Here is a 13,361-nt window from a genome sequence, read left to right as displayed (position 1 = left end):
TGGTTACCAGGAGTAGGAGGGCTTGATTTGATTCACGTTCAATTTTTTTATTTTTACTATGTTTAGATGAGGGGGCAAAATATGTCGTGTTGGCACATGAGTTTAGTCATCCTAATGATGAAATGGACCATTGTGTTGACATCTCATAGCCTGAATATCCATTTGTAATTTTTCTATTGTATTCTTTTTTCACCTAATGCTTTCATTAATCATTGGTGGTCATTGCCTCCGTCCTTTTTTTTTTTTTTTTTTTTTTCATTTTGGGTTGTGAAATAGTGATTTTTCTAACTATTTAACTTTCTGCATTTATTACATGGAATTCTATTAAGATTATTCCCTTATTTAGTTTTGGCCAGAAATGCAGGATAAATGCTTAATTCTTTCCCTTCTGCCACTTTTTAGGTGACTGAATTTAAAAAAAAAATTTTTTTTTTTTAATAGTTATTCTTTTGATGTTCATGTTGTCTTACTTGTGGCCAATGGAAGCTTCTCCAAGCTGTCTGCTGTCACAGCATCTTTGTTAGCACCCAGCCTTGTTTTATATTTTTCTGATCCTGGACCTGCAATTCTCCATTTCTCCAAGAAGCTTCTTTTTAGTGGGAAGTGGTATTTAGAGATGATAATACGGGTACTTACTTTTAAAAGGATGTTGGTTATTTCCAGTTATTTGGTTCTTCAGAATACTGATTGCTTTTTTCAATTCAACAGGCATGCCCAAAGAAAAATACGAGCCTCCTGACCCTAGGAGGATGTACACAATTATGTCCTCTGAAGAAGCAGCAAATGGAAAGAAATCACATTGGGCAGAGCTTGAAATAAGTGGTAAGACATGCACGCATAAATTTAATGGTGTGGAAATCAAGATGGTAGAAATTAAGCTTTCTAATGCCAGTGCACTAAAGAGGCAGTGTTGTATTTTACCAGTGCTAATTATCTTAGAAGTGGGAAGGTTCAGTGGAAAGAATATGGTTTTGGTCAAAGTTCAAAACCCATTCATTGCTTATTTCAGTGTCAGTGTCCTTTTATAAAAATGGGAATGACAAGGATGAAATAAAAATGACACATGTGAACTGCCTAGTGCATAAAGGTTTGTTCTGATACTTAATTCTCTGATAAAGTAGGATTGAGCTTTTGTATTATCAAATTACAGATTTCCAGTGGGATGGGAAATGCCTGTTCTGGAATAGGTTATGTGATAGATTTGTTTCTCCTTATTTTTTTCATTTGCTTTTCAGTCTGAGTCTCTAAGGATAGCCTTATTCAGAAACACAAAATCTTTAAAGAATTCAAAGCAGATCTCAAAGTTCCCTTCTACCTTAATGCAGTTTAGACCTAGTCAAAGAAATAGGAGAGCCCCTAGAACCAGAGCCGCAGAGATATCCCCATCATCCCTGCCGGGGGGCCTGCAGCCTCTTTTTTAATACTTCAAAGGTGGTGAAGGGATACACCTGGTTAATACCAGGTGCCTTATTCTTAAGGCAACCAGTGCTAAAGAGGTTTTGTGTTAATATTGGCCTAATATGCCTCCTCATACTTTTCTTCTATTCTGTCTTGAGTTTTGCAAGTTTTCTCCTCTTTTTCCTGACTGTCCTTAATTTTTTTTTTTTTTAATTTAATGCAGCAAACATACTGAACACATGATATGTGTATAACATCTTGCCAGGTGCTGTACTAGGTATATGGAAGATACATAGGATGGAAAAAAACACAGCCCCTGCATTCTGAAGCTTATGGCATATTAGGGAGTGAGAAGAACGGAGTGCACCAATATAAGTAACTAATAGACAAAATATAATTGCCAAGACTAGGCAGGAAAATATTTACAGGAAGCAAAAAGAAAGTAATGATAGTAGTATTCTTTCCTTGTCAGCTCAAAATCTCTATGAACCTATTCAGTAAACCTAAACACTCTCCCTGGGTACCCACGCGAGTCTCTCTTGGTTTCCCTCTCTCTTTAGAGTGCTGGTGGTAAGTAAGGGGTGTTCAGTTTCATAGAGTAGGTGTGGTAGAGAGTAAAATTTCTCCCTCTTCTGTCAGATATGGCTTTCTGGATCAGGTAAGCCCAAAGGGAAACATGCTGTCTGATTTACCAGTTACCTTTAAAGCTCAGGCAGTCACCCTTTCTTGCTTTTCCTTTTTAATTTCCTCATGATTGGTATTTAACTGTATTTTTCTCTTTTTTTCAGCCTGTGTTAGTGGCTTTTGAATTATAGGTCCTTTGCATGTAGGGAAGTTTCCATTTTCTTACAATACCAGGGTAAACTAAAAAGTACTCACTTTGGTCAGTGAGATTATATCTCTGAGGTTAAGAGGATTCTCTTCCACTCTTTCCTCCTACTACCTCACTCTTCCCCCCTTTTACCTTACGTTGAGAACTACTTGACAATTTTGAATCATTGTTTTCTGCTTACTCTGAGCTTTGGTAAGAAATCTGTATACAAGATAGGAAGGAAGAAAGGATTCCTGTGAAGTAACTTTCTTAACAAATAGTCGTATCTTTACCAAGTAACACGGAGGATAAACTGTTGGTTGAAATTGGTCTATGGAACAGGACCTTGTAATAAAGCCGCTATCAGAAAGGTCACTTTTTGTCTTAGCAGTCTTGAGTACATAAGCTCCTACATGTAGAAATTGTCAAGGCCTGAATTCAGTTCATGCAAAGACAGTTCATGTATATGCTTTAGCACCAGTTCCTTAAGATTCTGTGATGCAGAGTTCTAGGGACCTGAGGTCATTGAATCCTGGACCCACAGTTATCTCATATGCTCCTCTGGTTCCAGCGGGATGGGTGGTGAGTTCCTTTTGCCATTTGGTATTAACCAGATAAGCCAAACAGCTATTCATCATTTACTTCTTAAAGAAAACCTTTTTTATTGTAAAATGAAACACAGATAAAGAAAACCACCCAGACAAATCTATTAATGAATTATTATAAGGTCAATAGCCTTGTAACCGCTATCCAGGTCAAGAATTAGAACTTTTTCACCTACCCCAGAGCCCCTTCCTTTGCCACAGCCAATTATAACCACCTCTGTGCTCTCAAAAGTAACCATTACTTTCTTTTAATCACTTCCTTTGTTTCCTTATAGTTTTAATAGTAAATTATGTATATCTAAGCAAAATAGTGATACTCTAATTCTGTCATCTTTTTTCATTAAGTGAGCTACATCTACAAACACATGCTTTCCCACACTTACTGATTAATTAGAAAAGAAAGCTTGTTTCCTTTTATTTACCAGTTTTCAGTATAAACTATCATTCTTTGATGGTGACTAATTAGGTTTTTTTAAAGTGTCATTATTAACTACGATATCTAAACATTTTAGTTTCAAACATACGTTGTGGATTGTGATTATTACTTTTATTTTGATGCTTAAATTGCCCTGTTGTCGGCCAGTGGGAGAGCTTCTTAAAGGATTTATGAGTTTTTGTCAACCCTGTCTTTGGTAGTTTCCTTGCTATCTGATATAATAAGATTTTCTTGACTCATCTTGTGTATTTACTGGCTCAAACCTGGAATTTATAATTTTTTCCAAGAAATCTTTTTTTTTTTTTTTTTAAGTTGGAAATGATATTTCAAGACCAAAATATCTGTTGCTACAGATGCTTGTTACTATTGGGTTGGTCACTGTTCTAGGTCTTTTCACTGGACAGAGCTGTGAAATAAGACTATATGCATCATAGCTTTTCATCATATATGTATAGTCGTACACGTTTATGATTGAAAGATATATACTTATATGATATATACATACTTATAAAAATTTTAAAAAATATATGTGTATATTTACAGTTAAAATATAAAAATATATTGAGACTTTTGATTCAGAATCAGAATAACAGGGATTTTAGTTAACCTTTTCTGTAATTACATGTGTATCTCCTTTAATACTGGGTGTCCTAGTTCTCAGGGACATGGAATGTTGGAATTTGAATATCCCGTAATTACTTATTTGGTTTATCCCATATTACATTGCAGTCTCAGAATAACAGTACTAAAAATACTACTACTAATATGAGTACTGAAAGCGGGTAAAACTGCTCGGAATATTATCCTCATTTTCCTCCTCACTCCCATTAAGTAGTTGTTTTCTGTCTATACTGTTAGATAGAGTATGTAGTCATTATATACTATCAGCCTTCCCATTTAATCTGCATAATTCCCCATTTAGACTTTGTTTTGTAGGTAAGTATATATTCAGTGCCTCCCACCAGTTCGTTTATTCCTAATCATTTCGGTTTTCTGGAAGCTTGTTCTCTAGATGTTTCCTTTTAGAAAGGGCTCATGGGAGTAGTATTTTCTGTATTTCTTGCATGTTGATAACAGTTTGTGTCCTTTATATTTGAAAGTCAGTTTGGCTGAATGTAAAATTGGTGGCTCACATTTTTTCTTTAAATATTTTAAAATTTTATGGCCTTGATGCCAGTATAATTTTCTTTCTTTTATTAGTTAGTTGCTCTTTTTGCCTAGATACCCAAAGGATTTTTTTTTCTTTTTTTACCTGTCATTTTACTGGAATATATCTTGGTGTTGGTTGTTCTATCTTAATATTCTCAAGTACAGTATATAAAGAAAAAAAATTTCAAACTATACATTATTTTTAAAGAAAACCATTTCAGTATAGTTTGGATAATATTTTTTTATTATTCCAATTCCTTTGTGTTTTTTCAGAGATTTATTCTCTGAATTTGCATATTGGTCTCTTGAATCATTTTTAAAACTTAAAAAAAAATGGGGCGCCTGGATGGCGCAGTCGGTTGGGCGTCCGGCTTCAGCCAGGTCACGATCTCGCGGTCCGGGAGTTCGAGCCCCGCGTCGGGCTCTGGGCTGATGGCTCGGAGCCTGGAGCCTGTTCCCGATTCTGTGTCTCCCTCTCTCTCTGCGCCTCCCCCGTTCATGCTCTGTCTCTCTCTGTCCCAAAAATAAATAAACGTTGGAAAAAAAAATTTTTTTTTTAAAAACTTAAAAAAAATTAAGGTATAATTTACAGTAAAATAAAAATACTGTAAAATTCACTTTACTGTTGTACAGCTCTTAAAATAAATACACAATTGTATAACCATGACCACAGTTACAATATGAGCTTTATCATCCCCAAAAAACTTCCCCTTTTTTAAGCAGACCTCCTGACTTCCAGCCCCTGGCAGCCACTGATCTAGATTTTTGTTTTTTTAATGACTTTAATTTTTAGAGCAGTTTTAGGTTCACAGCAAATTTGACAAAGTATAGTGCATGACTCCCTCCACCTCCTGACTATCAACATCCTCTACCAGAATGATGCATTTATTACAGTTGATGAACTTGCAGTGACATGTCATCACCCAAAAGTCCATACTTTACATTAGGGTTCACTCTTGGTGTTGTACATTTTACGGGTCTAGACAAATATATAATGGAGTGTATCCACCATTATGAGTCATAGAGAATATTTTTACTGCTCTAAAAGACTTTGGTGCACTGCCAATTCATCCTCCTTTCCCTCTCCTTGAACCCTGGCAACCTGTGATCTTTTTACTGCCTCCATAGTTTTGCCTTTTCCAGAATGTCACATAGTTGGAATCATATAGTATGTATGTAGCCTTAAAGATTGGCTTCTTTCACTTAATAATATGCATTTAAGTTCCTCCATGTCTTTTCATGGCTTGATAGTTCATTTCTTTTTAGTGCTAAATAATATTCCATTGTCTGGGTTTACTACAGTTTATTTATCCGTTCATCTACAGAAGGACATCTTTGTTGTTCCAAGTTTTGGCAGTTATGAATAAAGCTGCTATAAACATCCATGTGCAGGTTTTTGTGTGGATGTAAGTTTTCAACTCCTTTGGGTAAATGCCAGGGAGTACAATTGCTGGATCATATGGTAAGAATATGTTTAGTTTTGTAAGAAACTGCTAAACTCTTCCAAAATGTCTATATCATTTCGCATTCCCACTAGCAATGAATGAGACTTCCTATTGCTCCACATCCTTTCCAGCATTTGATGTTGTCAGTGTTCTGGATGTTGACCATTCTAAATGGTATGTGTAGTGGTATCTCATTGTTACTATTTTTAATTTTCATTTCCCTGATGACATATGATTAAAAGCATAACTTTTCTTATGCTTATATGCTAAAAAAAATCTTTTAATGTTTATTTTTGAGAGAGAGAGTGAGCACTAGTCGGAGAGAGGCCGAGAGAGAGGGAGACAGAGGATCCGAAGTGGGGTCTCCACTCTCAGAACAGAGCCCAATGTGGGGCTTGAATTAATGAACCATGAGATCATGACCTGAGGCAAAGTTGGATGTTTAACTTAACTGAGCCACCTAGGTGCCCTCTTTTGCCCGGTTTTTTTTTTTTTTTTAATTTTTTTTTTCAATGTTTATTTATTTTTGGGACAGAGAGAGAGAGAGCATGAACGGGGGAGGGGTAGAGAGAGAGGGAGACACAGAATCGGAAACAGGCTCCAGGCTCTGAGCCATCAGCCCAGAGCCCGACGCGGGGCTCGAACTCACAGACTGCGAGATCGTGACCTGGCTGAAGTCGGACGCTTAACCGACTGCGCCACCCACGCGCCCCTGCCCAGTTTTAAATTGGGTTGTTTTCTTATTGTTGAGTTTTAAGAGTTCTTTGTGTATTTGATTGACAGTCCTTTACCAAATAGGTCTTTGCAAATGCCTTCTCCCGGTCTATGACCTGTTTTTTCATTCTCTTGACAGTGGCTTTCACAGAACAGAAGTTATTAATTCTAATGAAGTCCAGCTTATTATTTCTTTCATGGATTGTGCTTTTGGTGTTATAGCTAAAAAGTCATTGCAAACCCAAATCACAATAGATTTCTTCTGTACTATCTTCCAGGATTTTTATGGTTTTGTGTTTTACATTTAAGTCTGTGATCCATTTTGAATTCATTTTTATAAAGAGTGTGACGTATCTACTTTTTTTTTTTTTTTTTGCTTGTGGATATCCAGTTACTCCTGTGCATCTGTTGGAAAAACTTTTCTCCATTGTATTGTCTTTGTTCTTTTGTCAGAGATCAGTTGACTGTATGAATGTATTGGGGTTCTGTTGATCTGTCTATTCTTTTGCCGGTACCACACTGTCTTGATGATTGTAGCTTTAGAGTAAGTCTTGAAGGCAGCTAGCATCAATCCTCCGGCTTCTTCTCCTTCAATTTTGTGTTGATTATTTTGTGATCTTTTGCCTCTGCATGTAAGGCTTTAAAATTAGTTTGTCAACATCTACAAAATAACTTGCTGTACTTTCAGTTGAGATTGCATTGAATCTATAGGTCAAGTTGAGAAGAGCTGACATCTTGATAATATTTGGTCTTCCTATTGCTGAACATGGAATATCTACCATGTATTTAATTCTTTGATTTCTTGCATCAAAGTTTTAGTTTTCCTCATACAGGTCATGTGTATATTTTATTAGATCTGTACATAAGTACAGTAAAACCTTTGTGAGTAACTTGTTCTGTGAGTGTTCTGCAAGATGAACAAACATTTCTAATAAATTTTAACTTGATAAATGAGCGGTGGCTTGCAATATGAATCCTTCATGATGCTGAATCTCACATGATCACAACTGAGACAAGGGTTCTTGAAATTCACTGATATACGAATGCTTTGGATTATAAGCATGTTTCTGGAACAAATTATGCTCACAAATCAAGATTTTACTGTATTTCATTTTTGGGGTGCTAATGGTATTGCTGTTTTTAATGTCAAATTCCAGTTGTTCATTGCTGGTGTATAACAAAACAATTGATTCTGAACCCTTAGTTCTTCATTTGTTTGTGATTTTTAAAAATTTCCTCTTTTTGTAAAAGCATACTCTTTTTGTGGTTATTCATCATTAAGTTCTTGGTAGTTTAGTTTTCCTTTACTGAGTTTTTCTAATTCTTATTTATGTTTTTTTTTTTTTATCATTTCTTAATGTCAAATTTTTAGCTCCGTTTGAAATTATAAGTAGTTTTTTGAGCATGTTTGTGGTATGCTTTCCTTGTCCATAGGAAGTTTAGTTATTCTGGTAACTTTTAAAAAAACTTAATAGCTTCTATGAGATTTGACCATATAACTTTTCTGTTCATTTTTATTTAAACTTCATTTTTCTGAACTTTTAGAAGGTGTAATTCAGGATTGTTTTTCTAACTTTAGAGCTTCCTCTTCTGGTTTTTGCAGAGTGAAACTTCCTGATTCTGTTCCCTGCTCTCATTTTTAGAGAGTGTCCGTGTCCCCCCTGCCCCCCCCCCCAGTGGGGGGCCTTGGCTGGCCAGTTTTTGGAATTCCTGGGGTCCAGACTGCTTTTTTGACTTATTGTGGACACTTTGCTCTCATAATTGAGTTGCACTAAACTCCTCCCAGCTGTGATGATGTTCTCAGCTAGATGCTTCCAGTGGATACTAGCTGGTTTCTCTCTTTTCAGTTCTTTTAGTTGGGCTTAAATCTGTTGTCATGTGATTTATTTTCCATTTTCATAATCTTTTTTTGTTGCCTTTTTCATTTTGAATTAACTCAGTATTTTTTGTAAAATTGCATTTTATCTCCTTGTTGACTAGTAAGCTATAATTCTTTGTTTAATAATGTCTAATTCTTTAGGGTTAATAATATAAAGTATATCAAGTTATATTCTATTACTTCATATTTAGTATGAGAGTTTTAACAGTCTACTTGTTTCTTTTCTCCTGGTGTTTGTGCTGTTGCTGTCATATATTTTCCTTATATGTGTTATAAATCTCACAATATATTGTTATTTTTTCTTTAAACACTGAAGTATTAGGAAAAGTTGTTTTTATTTACCCATGTACTTACTATTTCCAGTGTTCTTGATTCTTTGTGTATAGGCAAGTTTTTTTCTGTTCTCATTTTCTGTCTGATTGAAGGACTTCCCCTTAGTATTTCCTGTGGTGAAGGTATGCTTGCTGGTTTGTTCAGGTTTCATGTTTGAAAAGTCTTTTTATTTTGCCTTCTTTTTTGTAAGATAATTTTTCTGGGTATAGAATTCTGGGTTAACAGTTTTCATCTTGAAGTACTTCAAAGATCCTGTTCCATCTTTGTGCTTGCATTGTTTTTGATGAGCAGTGTGCTGTTGTTCTTACCCTTGCCTCTTTTATGTATGTCCCTTTTCTGTGGCTGCTTTAAGATTTTTTCTTTATTACTGGTTTTAAGCAATGTGATTATGATGTATTTTGGTGTCTTTTTTTTTTCTTGTGCTTAGGTTTTGTTGAACCTCTTGGATCTGTAGGTTAATAGTTTTCAGAAAATTTGAAAGAGTTTAGGCTACTCTTTAAGTAATTTTTTATATTCTTCCCTCCACTCCCCACCTTTTTTGGAATACAGTTACAGTTAAACCTTGGTTTGTGAGTATAATTCGTTCCAGAAACATTCATGTAATCCAAAGAAAGCACTTGTCTATCAAAGCAAATTTCCACATAAGAAATAATGGAAACTCAGATGATTTGTTCCACAACCAAAAATATGCATATAAAAATGATTACAATACTGTAATATAATACAAAATAATAAAGAAAATACAAAATTATAAAGAAAAATAAACAAATTAACCTGCACTTACCTTTGAAAACCTTCATGACTGATGTGAGGTAGATGAGAGAGGAGGGTTATTGTGTAGGACGACTTCCAGTATCCCTAACGGAATCACTGTTACTCATTGGCTCAATGGAATCTTTTTCTTTTGGTGCAGCTTTAACAAGGAACCTATCCAATGACACTTGGCTTTTGTCATTGAGGATTTCTCAGAAATGGAATATTGTATTATTGTGAAACAGATTCATCACTTGCACTGCCACAGCCTTATTCAGGTGGTGCTTTTTTACAAAATTTTGGACTGTTTCCCACATTTTACACATCTCCCTAATCTCATTTGAAGTGAGGGATTCCTCCGCCTTTTCTCCTCCTTCTCTACAGATGAGATGTACATGTAGACTTCTTACAAAATCTTTCAATTTCGGCCACCCTCATACCTCATTCATGCTTCTGGATGATTTGCTTTTTTTTGTTTTAAATGTTTATTTCTGAGACAGAGACAGAGCATGAGTGGGGGAGGGGCAGAGAGAGAGGGAGACACAGAATCAGAAGCAGGCTCCAGGCTCTGAGCTGTCAGCACAGAACCTGATGTGGGGCTCGAACTCACAAACCGTGAGATCATGACCTGAGCTGAAGTTGGTCGCTCAACCGGCTGAGCCACCCAAGGCGTCCCTCCATGATGTTCTTCTTAACTTCCACTGAATCATTTCCTTCTTACAGCCTTTCTTTTCAACCTTTTTCTGCATGGGAGCCATTGTATGTGCTCTCATGGATGTTTACTACAGTGCAGTATTAATAAACTCTTGTTATATACTGTAGTTAATGTAACTGGCAGTAAGACAGAGGAAAGGGTCCCTGCAGGCAGCCTGACCTAGAATGAAGCAAAGAATTCCTAAGCTTACTCTTTTGTGGAAAAGGACTGTCCATAGGTGCTTTGAAGTGACAAAAAATACACTAGTGCCCTTCCAACATTTTAAAAGAAATCACTGATTTCTGCAAGCACCACAGCCATGGGAGAGGATCACCCACAATCCTGCAATGAGAGAGAGAAAGAACCATTGGCTCAGTTGTGATCATGTGACGTTCAGCGTCATATACTACTCTTATTGCAAGACATGGCTCGTTTTTCAAGTTAAAATGTGCTAGAAATGTTTGCTCATCGGTGCACCTGGGTGGCTCAGTCAGTTAAGCACCTGACTTCGGCTAGGTCATGAACTTGTGGTTCATGAGTTTGGGCCCCATGTCAGGCTCTGTGCTGATAGCTCAGATCCTGGAGCCCGCTTTGGATTCTGTCTCTCCCTCTTTCTCTCTCCCCTCTCCCACTCATGCTCTGTCTCTCTTCTCTCTCAAAAAATGAATAAACATTAAAAAAAATTTTTTTTTAAAAGAAATGTTTACTTGTGGAACACTAAGAGAAGAAGTTACTCAGAATCCAAGGTTTTACTGTACTTGTATCTTGAAGTTGCCTTATAGCTCACTAATCCTGTTTATTAATTTGTTCCTTTTTTTTCTTTTAGACAGTTTTTATTGCTGTCTTTGATTTCATTAATTTTTACAATATCTAATTTGCTGTTAATCTCATCCAGTAATAGTGTATTTTTCATAACTAGAAGTTAAAAGTGTGTTTTTTTTTTTTTAATCTTCCATGCCTTTACTTAACATTTTGCCTCTACCTTTTTGAGGGTATGTAACACAGTTAAAATAACTTTTAATGTCCTTATTTGCTAATTCTGTCTTTTTAGATAGATTGGATTGGTTATGATTCCTTTTCACTTTCCCTCTACCCATTGCTCTTTTTCTTTCTCTCCTTTTGCATGTCTGGTAATTTTGTATTAGTCACATTGCGTTGTGCATTTTACTTTTTTGGGTGCTTGATGGTTTTGTACTCCTATAAATACTCCTGAGCTTTGTTCTGGGATGCAGTTGAATTATTTGGAAACAGTTTGATTTTTCTCAAGATCTGCTTTAAGTACTACCTTTCTAAATTGTCTGAATTATGAAATTTTCCATCTGATGGGAACACAAACTATTCCTGGTCCTGTGTGATCTATCTAAGGTTTGTTTCCTCTGCCCTTTTCTGTTTGTCCTCCCCCATCTCTGGTCTCAGATTCTGTTCATATGCATTTGCCGATCATTACTCAGCTGAAGACTCAGGAGGATCTTCAGATCTTTAGAGCTTTCTATCTGTGTAGCTCTCTCTGGCACTTTGCCCTGTGAACTGTAGCCACCTTGATGTCCCTGGACTGACAGCTTCATCTCAATTCACATAGACCACCAGACTCCACTTGGGTTCCATCTCCCCACACCACTCTAAGGAAGCCGTCCAGGCACAACTGTCACAAAGGCTCACCTTGTCTATGTCCCATCTGTCAATGATTATTGTCCCATGCTACTTGATGTCTAATGTCTGAAACTCAATTTTTCATATATTTGTTTGGTTTTTAGTTGTTTTATTTAGGAGGGTAAATGTAGGTATGTGTCACTCTTTCTTGCCTAAAATGCAAGTCCATCATAGGTTTTTTTTTTTTTTTTCAATGTTTGTTTATTTTTGAGACAGTGCAAGTGGGAGAGGGGCAGAGGAGGACAGAGGCTCCAAAGTGGGCTCTGTGCTGACAGCAGGGAGTCTGATGTAGGGCTCAGGGCCATGAACTGCAAGGTTATGACCTGAGCTGAAGTTGATTGCTCAACCAGCCAAGCCCCCCGGTGCCCCCATCATAGTTTTTTTTTTTTAAGATTGTGTCTGATAACTCCAATATCCAAATCTCCTGGGAGTTCTGTTTTGCTTTTTTTATTTTTCTTTTGGTTTGCAATACTTTGGTAATTTTCTTTTTTCTTTCTTTCTTCCTTTCCTTTCCTTTCCTTTCCTTTCCTTTCCTTTCCTTTCCTTTCCTTTCCTTCTCTCTCTCTTTCAGAAAGAGGGAGAGAGTGTGCCTATGCACATGAGCGGGGAAGGGGCAGAGAGCGAATCTTAAGGAGGCTCCACGTGAATCCTGCTGCAGAGCTTGATCTCATAGCTGTGAGATCATGACCTGAGCCAAAATGAAGAGTCAGACACTTACTTGAGCCACCCAGTCACCCCACTTTGGTGATTTTCATTGAGTTCTGGAAATTGTATGAAATGGTAGAATAATTTGATAGTCTGGATGGTGTTCTTTTTCCTTACGGGTGGATTTACTTTTGTCCTTGGGCAGGTAGTCACGGTAGGAGCAGCTGACCATAATCTAATCAAGGATTTATCTCCTTTTGTGTGGTGTTCATTGGGTTGGCTTATTGCAGGTCATACTTACTACATTTATAGATCTTCTTTTTTTTTTTTTTAAGTTTATTTATTTATTTTTGAGAGGAAGTATGAGCATGAGCAGGGGAGGGGCAGAAAGAGATAGCAGGAGAGAGAGAGTCCCAAGCAGGCTCTGCGCTGTCAGCATGGGAGCCCTATGCGGGGCTTGAACTCACAAATTGTGAGATCATGACCTGAGCTTAACCAACTGAGCCATCCAGGCATCCCCCTTCCCTCCCCCGCCCCCCACCACCACCATTTATAGATCCTAACTAGAATCTTGATGATTTAGCAGGGTCTTCTGTGATGGTTCCCGAATTCCTGTGTTGTTTCCCCAGCGGTGGAAGAGGGATTAAAGCTTTGCTTAGCACCTCAGCCTCTCTGCTTTCGCCTCATCTACTTGCCTTAGCTGCTTGTGATTCTACATATTTTGCCAAAGGTAATGTGGGACCTGTCCTACCTGGTACTTCTCTTCTGAGCTCTTTGTCTCTCATCTCTTTGCTGCCTTGGTAGTTCTCTGGTGCTTTCAAATTCATTTTTGTGTTTTGTACCCAGTTT

General features: G+C 37.0%; 1 protein-coding gene across 2 annotated transcripts in view; it reads left to right on the top strand.

The window, feature by feature from the left end:
• The window catches only part of CNOT6 (CCR4-NOT transcription complex subunit 6), a 76,409-nt gene that overhangs the window by 22,038 nt on the left and 41,010 nt on the right, over positions 1-13,361 (top strand). For both annotated transcript variants that reach the window (XM_043585226.1, XM_043585218.1), the window contains exon 2: positions 709-822. In XM_043585226.1, the coding sequence (XP_043441161.1) occupies positions 711-822 (112 nt within the window). In that variant the 5' untranslated portion in view covers positions 709-710. The remainder of the gene's footprint in view (positions 1-708; positions 823-13,361) is intronic.

Source organism: Prionailurus bengalensis, chromosome A1 (genome assembly GCF_016509475.1).
Source record: "Prionailurus bengalensis isolate Pbe53 chromosome A1, Fcat_Pben_1.1_paternal_pri, whole genome shotgun sequence".
NCBI lineage: Eukaryota > Metazoa > Chordata > Mammalia > Carnivora > Felidae > Prionailurus > Prionailurus bengalensis.
Note: the sequence above shows the minus strand (reverse complement) of the source record. Positions and strands in the feature narration are given on the sequence as shown.